This window comes from Tympanuchus pallidicinctus, unplaced genomic scaffold, assembly GCF_026119805.1.
Source record: "Tympanuchus pallidicinctus isolate F22 unplaced genomic scaffold, pur_lepc_1.0 scaffold18, whole genome shotgun sequence".
Classification (NCBI taxonomy): Eukaryota; Metazoa; Chordata; class Aves; order Galliformes; family Phasianidae; genus Tympanuchus; species Tympanuchus pallidicinctus.
The window spans coordinates 13,024,391-13,037,653 of record NW_026294699.1 but is presented as its reverse complement, the minus strand read 5'-3'; the positions used below and the strand labels follow the sequence as shown (position 1 = coordinate 13,037,653).

General features: G+C 40.0%; 1 protein-coding gene across 11 annotated transcripts in view; it reads left to right on the top strand.

The window, feature by feature from the left end:
* Positions 1-13,263, top strand: part of SUN1 (Sad1 and UNC84 domain containing 1) — a 31,793-nt gene that overhangs the window by 13,309 nt on the left and 5,221 nt on the right. For 4 of the 11 annotated variants that reach the window (XM_052679868.1, XM_052679869.1, XM_052679876.1 and 1 more), the window contains 15 exons: positions 2,151-2,345; positions 2,673-2,863; positions 3,837-3,863; positions 3,963-4,157; positions 5,709-5,831; positions 6,754-6,837; positions 7,146-7,256; positions 8,585-8,683; positions 9,324-9,417; positions 9,519-9,577; positions 10,611-10,756; positions 10,893-11,123; positions 11,362-11,448; positions 11,840-11,883; positions 12,700-12,835. In XM_052679868.1, the coding sequence (XP_052535828.1) occupies positions 2,151-2,345; positions 2,673-2,863; positions 3,837-3,863; positions 3,963-4,157; positions 5,709-5,831; positions 6,754-6,837; positions 7,146-7,256; positions 8,585-8,683; positions 9,324-9,417; positions 9,519-9,577; positions 10,611-10,756; positions 10,893-11,123; positions 11,362-11,448; positions 11,840-11,883; positions 12,700-12,835 (1,822 nt within the window). Of the gene's footprint in view, positions 1-2,150; positions 2,346-2,672; positions 2,868-3,836; positions 3,864-3,962; positions 4,158-5,708; positions 5,832-6,753; positions 6,838-7,145; positions 7,257-8,584; positions 8,684-9,323; positions 9,418-9,518; positions 9,578-10,610; positions 10,757-10,892; positions 11,124-11,361; positions 11,449-11,839; positions 11,884-12,699; positions 12,836-13,263 lie in introns of all 11 variants that reach the window. The other 7 variants (XM_052679871.1, XM_052679875.1, XM_052679872.1 and 4 more) reach the window with 7 other exon arrangements.

The window sequence follows — 13,263 nt, the reverse complement described above, 5'->3', positions numbered from 1 at the left end:
GGGAGAAGCTCTCTTGTTAGCCTAGGGGAAAAGATACAATGATTTTCTGTTGTCAGGTTTTTGTTAAAGGTGGTGGGGCCAACTCCAAGCTGGGTATTCAACCCAAACAGTTACCAGTGCTCATTGAGATACCCAGTAACAACAAGTGTTCGCAAACAGAAACAAATGAGCTGCTTACAGCTGTCAGCTTGCCCTGTGTACTTTGTATTCTTGTGAATTGAGTGTCTGTAAGAAATGCTGGGGGCAGATAAGGATAAGCAAATGCACAGTGGCAAGTGTAAATAGCAAAATGAGTTCTGAAACAAGTGGTAGGGAGGGACCCAACTGTGAACTATTGAGACTCTGATAATTTCAGAATGGACAGCAGGAAGAGTCACATTTGACCTGTCTTCTCGCTTCACCTCTGTCAGAACGCAAGCCTGCATTTATCGTTTTTGAAATCACTGTATGAATTGTTACTCTGTGCCTTTCCTTGTGTGAAAACAGGTGTAGTTGATACTTGGAAGCTCCTGGCTATTTCAATTTTCCCTTGCCCCAAATACAGAGAAGGACTGATCACAACTCATGCACTAAAGCATGCTGGGTTTATGCGAAGCAGTGTTTGAGGCTCCTGCCTTGCCCAAGGTTGTGCTCTGTATGGGCAGCGCTGGCAGGGCAGATCAGTGAGATGGAACAGGTGGTGCCACAGGCCTGCTGCCAGATCTGAGTACCTCTGGGCAATAGGAGTTATTTCAGACAGAGACCAGTCTCTGGTCCTGTGGGCCGAATGCCTGCCTGCTGCTGGAGCACCCAGCTGTTTGCCCACAGTGTGCTGGCTGGATTAGGCTTTTTAGGTGGAACTTCCCATTTGTGTGCTCCAACTCTGCTGTATCCTACATGCAAGTCAGAAACTCGTTTCAGAAGCACCCACCTGTCAGAGCTACGTCACGGCTTGGGGTGCTGCTGCTGGGACTGCCCATGTTAACTTGTTTGCATGCTAGAGTAATACATTGCATATCACATGATTACTTTGTGATGTTCTGGGGTTTTCACACGCTGTGAGAAAAGTTTTTGCATTCAGAAGATTGTTTTTGCAATAATACTTGTTGCAGCAGCTTTTGTATTCTGGAGAGCATCCGTTTCAAATTCAGACTGCACAATAGCATCTATTGAGCTCTACTTTATTTGCTTATTCCAGGGGCTCTTGGGGGCAGGAGCCTCTATAGGTAACACTTCATACCTTCTCACTTTTCTTTTCCTTTTGTTTTTGAGAGAGATTAAAAAAAAAAAAATGGGTGGGGAGATAAAAGGGCACCCAACTCCCAGAGCATTCAAGTAACTGCTGTTCCAGCTCTGTGCATCCCTGAGAAGACTCCAACGGAACGCTGGCCTAGAGCAGTTGTGTTGGGATGCTTTGGTTCACCATGCTGTAGGACCTGAGCTTCTGCTGCACGGTGTCCTGTAATGACAAGCTCTGCTCCATTGTATAACTGAATGTTTCCTTTCATTGCAAGAACAAGTATTCTGCTCTAGGCTAAACTTCTGTCTTAGTAAATGCATGTCTTATTGATTCTTCTGCTTAATCTGTATTTGCCTTGCTCTGCTGTTGCATGCTCTGTCTTCATTGTGAGTTCTTATGAAGCTTCTGAAAGAATCAAGTGTGTGCGTGTGGATTTGATTTCTGGGATACTGGAATGGAGCTTACCTACGTGTGTATTTGCCTCTGTGGGATAAAACAGCAAGCAAAAAATTGAATAAAAAAAAGACAAAGGAGAATTAAGTGTCACCTTGTGACACAGAATGCATCGTGATTGTCTTATTTGCAGCGAGGCATGGGAAAGCAGCTTTGTGTCATAAATGGTTTCGTCTCTTTGATTGGTGCTAAAAGCGCCATGTCTGAGGCTCACAATGCCTGCTCTGCCTCAGCTGCAGGTGTCGTTTCCATGGTATTTGTTTCTTTCTTGTGGTTTGCTTTCTGTTTGTTAAACCTGTAATAGGAATTGCTCTTTGTGCTCCTGTTATCTGGGTAATATTGCATGTCCTGTGGAACTTGCTCCGTAACCCCAGATAAATTGCTTTTAATTGGAGCTTAGTCTAGCTTGGAGGGCATGCTCATTTCTAGGGGGATTTTCTCTTGAATTCTAACTTTTCTGTTCTTATTTTTGTTTTAGTTCAAGTTATTCTTCAGATGCTTTGGATTTTGAGATTGAACACAAAATAGATCCAGTGTTTGATTCACCAAGGATGTCACGGCGTAGTTTGCGGTTAGCTGCTTTAGGAGTTAATAAACCAGACAGTGCCCGAAATGATATCCTCCATGACAGCTCTTACTCCGGGAGCGTCACTTTCAGGGAACAGTCTTCTAAGTAAGCATTTTCTATCCTCACAAGTTAATTTCTTGGTTGCAGTCTTGAGAATTCCTGTCTGAACACGATAAAGCAGGAATGGATTACTTGCTGTTTCATTTCTTGTTCTCAGTTTAATATCATAATTTAGAGTGTATGGTTCACAACGAATTCTTTGTAAAGCTGGAGCAGCACAGAAGTAAGAATTTTCTCTGAAACCTGATTGTGGCTGCCCAGTTACATCAGTGCTGAAAAAGCTTGTCTTTTTATTAAATTCTTTCATAAGTGAAAAACAGAAACTTGTATCTGTTAGTGCTCTTCTTGTTTTCTCATTGCTTTGTTTTCTAGCATGGTGAAGCAGCGCAAAAGCATAAATAAGCAGTCTGGCAGTGTGAGAGACATGCCAAGGAAACATCTGTCCAGCTCTCCCGTTTTTAACCAAAGCAGCTTCCTCAGCCGTGCCAGCGATACGTCGATGGTGTCCACTGTGCTGGATGAGTCTTCGATTCGAGAGCAGACAGAAGTTGATCATTTCTGGGGTAGGTCGTGGATGCTATTGGTCATATCAGACTGTCAAAGCTGCTTACAGGTCGTGTGTGAACGTTTTCACATCATCTCTCTCTTGCTCACCCATTTTCCCATCGTGCCCCCTGTGTGTACTTCTACTTTTATGTAGGTGTCTGCTTTGCTGAGATACCTGCTGGAAATTCACACTCCATTGTGTGAACGTTGGTGAACTTGTGTCTTTATTGTTTCAAAGTGTTGGTAGAATAAACATGTAAGTTCATGAAGTTTCTTTTGAAAAGCCAAAGGAAAAGCATATTTGTTTGTTACAGGTGGAAATGTGTTGGAATGTAAAGTGCCTTAACCTGAAAGTTTGAAGTTGGTGATGCCTCAAGATTTCCTGGGGGTTTTTGTGTACGATTGATTAATAGTTTTTCCTAAGTGTGAACAAGCATCCTCTTCTGGAGTCAACCTCTTAATCTGAAGAGAAAATGTGAGAGTCGCCTTCATGAAGTGTTGTGTAGGAGATCAGCAACTTACTGTAGCACCAAGTTCAGACTGCTTGTTTCCAGTCAGTGTGTTTGTGACTGTCCCAGAGTGAGAATGCAAAGAATTGTTTCAATTTTAGTAGAAAGCATGGTAAGGTTTGGGTTACTTGTCTGTGGTAGCACTGTATGTTATAGATCCAGATTGAAAAGTAGTTACTAAGCAAGAAAAACAGTGTAAGTTTGTGATTAGCTGCTTTGAAGTGAAATGGGAGGTAAGAGAAAGTGTAATTGGCATCCATACTTGACTGCTTCTGTGACAGGACACTTCTCATATCCTGTTATGATAGGATATATGAATCTTCTCCTGTAATGGACTGAAAAATGTTAGATCTTCAAGTGACTTTTCTTTGCAGTCATAAAGTTAGCAGGACCCCAGCTTTGAGTTCACATCACACATCATAGTTACTCATGGGGCTTTTCTTATCTTTGTGAACAAATTTTTTTTCTTTCTTCTTTGAAGGTCTTGATGATGATGGTGACCCTAAAGGTAACTACGCCTTTCTTTTGCTTCTCTAAGAGTTCTGTTTAATGGTGACTAATGACCTTAATAATTCTTGCACTGAATGTCCTGCTCCTGGTTCCCTAGGTAGTGATGCCACGCTCCTGCAGAGAAATGGTGATATAGCAACAGCAGAAACGCAGACCACAATGATAAATGGCTACACGTGCAGTGACTGCAGCATGCTGTCTGAACGAAAGGAGGTTCTTACAGCGTACTCTGCTGCTCCTGGGCCATCTTCCAGGATTTATTCCAGGGACAGGAGCCAGAAACATGCATCTAGTAAGTAACTTTCTCTTGTGCTTTCCCTGAGTAGTAGAACAGTATGTGGCTTAGTTGATACATTTTTGCATAGTGCTAATTAAGTACTGCTCCTACCCTGTTATATGTATTAATAATGAAATTCTTGTGATTCTTTTACCTTCTATGTGTCGGATGAACCTCTCGTATCCTAATAGATTACATGATTAAACTGACACAGAGCACAACGGGCTGTTCATCCAGCACAGGTGTTCAGGCATCTCTTGATCTGTCATTGGACCTACATTTGTCTCTCCATGGATTTTCACATAGGAACTTTTTCAATGCGATCCCAATTTCTTATGTGATTTGAATTTTCAAGATGGAGCAGAACCATTATTTCAGCAGTGCCTCTGTTGCCCAGGGAATTTCTGAGGAAGAACTCTTTCTTCTCACGTAACCTTCCAGTGTTTATTTAGGAGCTGAACCTCAACCACTACAAGAACTGAACTCCAAAGGGCAGAACTGTTTTCAAGTTGACTTGTAGTGCCTGCGTTCCTGAAGCATGGAACTGAATCTTCAGTGAATGTTCTGCCTTTCCAAGGCAATCTCTGTTCTCTGCAGAGTTGGCCTCATGTCTTGGTGTCTGTCTGCCTCTTGCGTTGCACCCTGAGCTTCTTGATGCTTGGTGGTCCTCACTAATCACTACTCAGGTGTTCCTTTAGTGGCCTGAAAATGAAGGGAAAAAAAAAAACAAAGGACTCTGTAGATGTGTTATTCTTTAATGATGTATATTTCCAGTTAGCTGTAAGTCTTTAGATTTTGGACTGCATGGTGCAACTTTAAATACTTAAGGCAAGTTTTCCTTTTTGGAAGTTGTGTGGCATAGGTAGGAATTCTGTTGTCTTGACATAATGAGCTGCTTAGCAACACTGTATAAAAGCTGTTCTGTTTTCCAGAGTTTGTATTCACCAAGGAGAATCTTAAAAATGAGCTCATCTTCATATGTTCTCCTGAACTTGAATCTGATGTTTGGGTTAAATGAGTGCTGGGATCGAGGAGCCCAAAATCATGGCAGGCTTCTGAAATGTGGCTGTTTCTAAGAAGCAGCATGGAGAGCTTCATCCCTGCTGCTCTAAAGGAGAAGCATCTCTAAAGCACTTGAGGCAGACCACTGCAGTGTCTTTCTTATTCCAGTGCAAAGGGGAAGAGAAGATGAAAAGTTATCTCCCTTTCAAACCAGAATTGTTTGGAGTTTTGACATCACAAAATCAGTATCAGAAAACTTTAGTTATGTAAGGAAGGATTTTGTTGCTATTTGTTGGAGTTTTTAATTCTCACTAAGGTACTCTTGCCTTCAAGGCAGATACCTTGGCATTTCCTGCAGGTTGCATAGTCCATGCAAAAACATTGGCCTGTAATTCCTAATGCATCTAGACTTCTCGATTCATGCTTGCTGAACTTTCATACTCCTGGCTAGCCTGAAGCTTTTGATGCTTAGTTCTCACTTTTCTGCAAGCTAATGCTCACTGGCGAGTAGAGGTGCACCTCTTTGCAGGTAAATAATTTGTGTTCACACTTCTTTTTCAATAGGAGGCACCTATTTCTACGTCAGTAAGATTCTGCGATTGGTCAAACACACTGCAGCATCTCTTGCATCACTATTAGTGCAACTATTTCAAATGGTTTTGCTGAAGCAGAGTTATGAATCTAAAGGTACCTTTTCAGTTGTCTTTCTCGGTTTCCACACAAAACCAGTGTGTGTTTTTTGTTCTTTGACTTTCTTCTGGACTTCTGTGGCACTATGATGTTTATCTATATCCTGGCTGGCTCCTATTTTCCTATCTTTTATTATTTTGTTAATTCTCTCACTTGTGCTACACTTTGCATATTTTTCTTCTGTTTTCAAAATACCAAACATCTTTGTTACAGTTAAGATCCATGTGTTGATTTCCTATTTTTTTTTTTTAACTAGGAAAAGGCAGAAGTTGCTTTTCAGAGCTGTTCTGTGTCACAGAGTCAAGTCTGAACTTTTTTCTTCTTGCCCTTCAGTCCGCTGCATACTCAGAGCTTTGTTATATCTGTCTTGCAAAGCTGAAAGTGCAGTTGTTGCTCTGCACATCTTGTTTCCCTTGACAAACTTCAATTCCTCTTCGTTTTTCCTTCCGCATCATATGCTCTGAGTGAAACTAAATGCTGTAAGCAGAAAGTAATTGAGTTTTTGTGATTGTATGAGACTTTTTTGATGTCCGGTCTGTTCCTTTCTACCTTAGTGCTTTATGACTTGTAAGTGCTCTCTTCTCAGTTACTTAATGTTTCTGTTGGGGACAACACGAGGATGTGGCTCACTGACAGGAACAGGAATTCAGGGATTGATACTTAGGATTTTTTTTAAACTAACTTTACTATCTGAAAAGAGAACTTTTTTTTTTTTAAAAAACAAAAATGCCCCTTTTTATTTAAAGTAGAAAAAAGCAGGATTACACGAGGTAGGCTTCTTTCAGGGTCACAGTTCAGGTTTCCTTCAGGTAACCTGGCTTCTAATAGCAATCCAAGTGAGTTTGATCAAAATCCGGTGATAGGAAAGGCTTTGAGGTTGAGAATTATGTTCTATTTATCCTTTCTGGATATATTGCAGCTCACTCAGATTACTGTGGAAGCATGAATATAAAGGAGTTTTACAGAGAGGACAGCCGCTTTGGTGTCAGTGAGGAATCAATATGTAAGTATAACCACTTCTGTTGCCTTCAGCCTTGGGCTGTGCGCTGTGTTGTTGCTATGAGAGCAGTTTGTGCTTCGTGCCTCTGTGGAAGCTTCAGAGTAAATGCTTATTGTCTAGCTTAAATGCAGAGGGCAGAAAAGTGATTCCCATTCTGTACCCTTGCCCCAGACAAGTTTTAGCCTGTTGGAATTTGATATTTTTTGGCTTGGTAACTGCTAATGTGAAGTAGACTTGTTCACGTTGTCTTGTAACGTTCTTGATTTGATCCTGGCTTTGTCCCATTAATCATCTGTTACCACAATCAACAGGTGATGACTGTAAGGGGAAGAAACAGCTTGAAATACACACCACAGAGCACATGCAATCCTCCAGGGCTAAAAGGGTAGCAAGGACCATTTCGCACATCTTTTCTTATGCAGGTTGACTCGGACCTTTTTTATTTTGCTTTTATTTTGCATCAATCTGTTAATCATTCATATTGTTTTGTTGTTCTTATCTTTATCCATTGAGTAGACTAAAATGTGCAGCATTGGGGAAATTGATTTACTTAACATCTTTTTCATTTTGACTTATTGTGCTGATATTGGCTTTTGTGCAGGCTTGGTGGGCTGCTTATGTAGTTAAAACAAAGTGTGATGAAGGCATACAGCTTGTGTTTGAGAAAGAAAATTGAGATTGCTAGCTTATTGTGCTTTGGGAAATCCGTACTCTTGATAGGTGGAGAGCTGCCTTTAAATAAAAGCAAGATACGAGGTATTGATATACAGATGGTTTGAATAAAGGGTTTTTAACATCTTATTTTTGTTCTAGTGATAGTCAATTTTTGCAGGAATCTTATATAGTGATAGAATCTTCCCTGTGAGATGGGCGTTCCCTAGCTTGAATGGCAGAGGCATCAAGAATCTGTTTGAATGCTCTTTGTTCAGCAAAGGAAAATGATTTGAGACACTTCATTCACCTAAATGCTTTGCAAAATATTGGGTTGGTATACCTATAGTCCCTCAGATTAACCCAGACATGGCTCTAATCTGAAAGTGTAGGATTACTTTCTAAGTTGATTGTTAGTTTGTTCCATAGCGAGCAGTGCTAGCTGTGCATACAGTAACTGTGGGCTTCTGGGGGGTTTCAGTTACTGCATTTTGTCTTAGCATGCTGCATTTGACTTTTGCTTTCAAAGACTCAAAACTGACATTGTATTGCTTGCATCCTGCATTCAGTACTGAATGTCTGGTTATCAATACATAGAATTATCAGTTTTTTCTCTAGTATTTTAAACTTTAAGTATTTCCTCTTTTTGAACACGACTGGATAGTAAACTTGGTGTAAAATCTAGAACAAGAAAGATGCATAAAAAGTAATGTGTTTAAAGCATGTTTTATGGGAATAATTTCTCTCCATTATCAGTTGCACTTGGCTTGCTTATCTAAATGCCATGCTACAAAATGTGAACTTTGGCTGTTGTGAAGAGGGAAGTGGTTTTCTTACTGCTCAGAGGTTGTTGTCCATTACATCTATTGGTGTACAAGGGAATTCTGTTTCTAAATTGTCTTGCTTTTACTTAGATTCGTATTTATTGGTGGTTTAATTTGCTTTTAAATAGTGAGAAAAACAAGTCTGTAGATTGCTGAAGGGTATGGTTTAATACTGTGCAGAGCACGTAGTGGTTTGGGGATGGAGGCATTTCTACTGCATGTATTCAAAGAACCTTATTTGTATGTTGCCACATAGTTAATTTGTTATAATCTAGGTTACTTTGTGCTGCACGTGTTGCGAACGGTGGGAGCAGCTGGATGGTTTGTGTCCCAGAAGGTGTTGGCTCTGCTTTGGCTGGCCATTCTTTCCCCAGGTTACTACCCTGATTTGTGTGTATGTCTGTGTGTTGCCTGTTCCTTCTTGACAGATAGGAGGTTTGCAGTAGATGGCTGACACTAATTCTGCTTACTCTGGAGCTTGCATAACTTGAGTGCGCAAGCTGCTGTGCTGTACTGACCAAAGCATGCTTAGTGAGAGAGCATCCTTCTGCTCACAGGGGTAGTGGGACACGAGCTAGTCTGCTTCTTGAGGGACTGAGCGTGTTAATAGCCCAGCTGAGGGGTGTCAAAAAGAATGGGGTGTGTTTGGTTTGGAATTTGCTTCCTGCCATGGCATTCCTCGTAGTGAACTCACTCTGCTAATCTGTGCGTTTCTTGAAGCATGCTGAGCTCTTTAGTGTGTGATAACTTGGACTTGACGTTTCTTACTGAATTTTCAGGAAGATGTTGTTGTAACCAGTGAGATTTCATCTCGTTGCATGGCTGCTATTTTTGTTGAGTAGCTGAGGTTATAGTGCTGTCATACTGTGAGATACATCTAGATGTTAGTAATCTGTGTGTTGCTTGTGCTCGTGCATTTCTCTGCTCTGCAAAGTACTCTAGGCCACAGCTGCATGTCCCTGTTTGGTGTCCTTGAACATGTGGTGCAGTAATGTCACCTCTTTTGTCTTCCAGGGAGAGCAGCTTCTGGCATTTTCAGGTTGCTTAGAGCTGGCTGGAACCAACTTCTTGCTCTGATGTCTTTGCTGAAGGTGTTTATTCTTAGAAAGTATGTATCAATTATAAATCTTCTGTGAGCAAGTTCTGTTCCCAGTTATCAGATGAAATGTGATAATATGATTTCTTGCAAACTTTCTTCTCTTTCTCTAGATGCCTTCCAAAGGTTTCCAGGCTATTGCTGTTTCTCATCCCACTGCTGTTTCTACTAGGTATGTGAACTTACAGATTTCATAGCAATCAGTGTATGCTTACTGCTGCTTCAACAAAGGAGTACTTCTGGTTGGACTGTGGCATCATGGGGAAGATATAGAAGCTGAAAAGCCAAGTTTTGGTTTGTGAACAGTTTGTGAATGCTTCCAGAAAGTACTGGTGTGTCAGCAGGTTCTTGTTTCACGAAACTTCAATTTCATAGAGCTTTTCAGACATAGCAAGTAATTGTAAAAACACTGCAGTGCGTTGCTGCTTTTCACAGGAGCAGCACAGAGCTCATAAAAAAATCAGCTTTTCATTGTGTCAACCTGCATAAAAGCTGAGGGCTTTTGGTTGCTGTCAGTGTGTTTATGGTTTTTTATTAATGCATTCTTTCTCTCCATACTTACTTTGCTTGAAATACCTTAGATTAGCTGGCAATGTTCCAGGCCAGTTGTCTTCTTTGAAAGAAACTCCTATTGAAAGTATTTACTGAAGACACTGAGCTATTTTTGAGAAGCATTTTCGTGTCTTTTTATATCCTCAAAAAACTCAGAGACATGAGGAGTTGTATGGAGAATAAGAAAGCAAGAAGATATTCTGTGCAGAAAATGCTGTTTCTTCTCACTAAAATATTGCAGAAATAAGTACAATCTTTGTCAAATTCTATGTTTTCATGGAAGCATAAATTTTCTCAGACTTCTGCTAGGCATTATGCAGTGTGGTGTGTAGTAAATAGGGTATAAGGCAAGATGTTTTCCAGTAAGGTAAAAATTGTCAGTGAGTTATGGCCTGTCATATTCAACAGGTGAGATCTGTGTCCCAGGGCAGCAGTAGCATAAGATTAAGGTTAAGAACATATCATATATATACAGGAATCACCTGCAAGTGGTACTGATACTGCCTAATGCTTCTGGGTGCTTACCTTAACAGTTTTGAGATTGCCTCATGTAGAGAAGTTTTATTCAGGCTGGAGTAGTTTACTGTGTGGCAAAACATAAGATAACTTGTAGATTGAACTCCCTTTTTTGCTTTTGTTTTTGCTCACTGAAGGTTTATGGTTCTGGGGGTTTGACAGCTTTGTTGCATTGTTGCCTCTGTTGAACCGGACGAGAATTGATAAAGTGCAGAGCACAGATGACTCTGTTTATGTTCCTGGTCCACAACCTGATTCTTCTCGTTCTGTGCAGCCTCCAAAGGTAAGGGAGAACAGGGCGACAGCTTTCCCTTCAGACCTCCTAACTCCCCTCTTTGGCATTTTGCAATAACCACTTGACACCCAAGAGTAATAAAAATTATTTTTATATGTTAAACAAATGAATCTTTCTACCTTAGGATACCATAAATATATTTGATTCTGCTCGTATAAATGAGCTGGAAAAGCAGATGGCCTTCGTGTCCGACAGATGCCATCATCATGATGAAGAATATAGCAAAGTGCTGCTTCTACTCCATAATCTTCAAGATCAGGTTGCCCAGATGGGTGACAGAAATGAAATCTTGAAGCTAATAAGAAATGTGATGGATCAACATCTTAAAGATAAGAGGGTGGAGGAAAAGGTAACGGTAAGTCACTTACTGACCGTTTCTGAGACTGATCAGAGCTCTGTTCTGTTAATGCTGGTGATCAGTGATGTGACTTCTTAGGATTCTCTTTGTGGGGTGGAGTTGACTTATCCTGTCATTTACTGTGTAACAGTTATTTAGCATTCTTGAAAGCTTTGGTCACAGAATGAATGAAACACCATTTTAGCAAAGCACTTTGTACTCAAAGTATGCTGCCTTTTTCTTTCTTGTTTTTAAGACTGACTTCCTGGCTTTACATCAAGAGCACAACTTGCGCATCGTAACTTTGGAAGATCTTCTTAGAAAACTCTCTGCTGAGTTTAAGGTATGAAAGTTAGCTTTTCTAGCTAGATATAATAGTAATGTTCTGATGAAATAGGCAACAAACTATTTATTTTCTTCTGTCCTCAAACCTAGTTTACTTCACACTAGCTTTGAACATTTGTTTCACTGCATGAAACAACACGTTGTTTCGCTGCTAGTGTTCTTTCTTTTCTCCATTCTTGGCAGTGTTTTCAGTTCAAAGGTTAAAAATTGACCAGGAAGGTGGGTGATATTTGGAATAAAATCTTACTGTGTGGAGGCACAAAGAGAAGTAGGAACACAGCCTCATATAGGTGGTGCTAGAATGTCTCACTTTTTCACTTGATTCACTTGTTTTTTTTGTCTGTCACTTGTGTTATTGTGTTAAACCAAACTTCTGTTCTTGTTTTTAGGACATTCAGAAGGAAATTGAAATAGCCAAAGCAAAAGCAATTAGGTATGAGCACTTAATTTTTTGTCTAGCTTTGAAGCTCACTAATGATGATAGGCTTTTTTTTTTAATACAGCTATCAGTTATTAGTTGTGACAGACTTCTTGTGCTTTTACAGACATGTGAGATTTCTTCCTCAAACTGCTTAGCATACAGTGATTGGTTTTGATGCATCATATTTTTAACTTTTTAAATCTTATCAACTCTCACTTTCAGCCATGGTTTTGGTTTGTCAGATAAATTGCTGCCTGTAGTATCAGGAAAAAAAAAACACAGAATTTCACTAAGTAGTTCCCTGTTGGGAGGAGAAAACACTGACTTTGTGAATTCTTAATTTTACATTTAATTGAAATAGCTTTGGAATGTTGGCTACTGCTTTCCATAGCACACACTGAGTGCTGATGAGCAGTAGTTGTGTAACCTGTGCTTACAGGCTCAGCTGAAGACAGTAACTTCATAGGCAGGTGTTAAGGTAACTTGAAACTTGCTCTAATCAGTGACCAGGTCAAGCAAGTAAAGCTTGGCTGGTTTGCCAAACTAGAAATCTGTATTTGTTTGAGTTACTGAGTTGTCAGTGGGATGATGTCCTGAAAGTCATTGCTTCTGGATTTGTTCAGAATTCTGAAATATTTTACTTCTATTATCTTCATCCTAAGGATCTGAAAGCCTTCAAGGAACTGCAAGCTTATGATGTCTATCTCAATGGATAACTGAACTAGGAAAGCACTTTGTATTTAGACAAATGTATTCTCATGCCTTTAGAATTTGATGGAATGATTGAAACTAATTGTTTCCTAATTTTTGGCTATTTGTTTTTGTCAGAGATGGTGATGAACATAATCAACTCTTATCCAGAGTTAAAAAGCTGGAACTAGAGTTGTCTCAAGTGAAATCAGAGCTGTCAACTGGAGAAAGTGTGAAGACAAGTTATGAGAAAATAGATGTTATTCATGAAAAAGTAAGTTCTGGCAACCATCCTAGTGAAAGTCAGACTAGATTTTGTTCACAAACTTTTTCTAAAAGGCACTGCTAAAGTGATATAGGAGTAATATTCATCTTAAGAAAACAGTAGTGCTTCATGGAGTGGTACTATGATCTTTTTTGTCCCATTATTGGTAGCACCTTAGCTTGTGGTCTGAGCTTGTGGTCTGTTTTTCACAATGGCAGCTTCATTTGCATTTGAGATAATGCAGTGCCAGTTGAATGCACTGTACTTTGCTGTGCCATCTCATGCAAATGTGGAAAAGGAACTCATGTAAGCAATAGCTGGGTTTGTCATCTGGGACTTCTGTTAAAAATCCTGCTTTATTTCTTTAAACTTCTGTAAGGTTCAGTTTGAATGTAGTCAATAAAATGCAGCAGTCCTTAAGTTCTTATTTTAGTCCA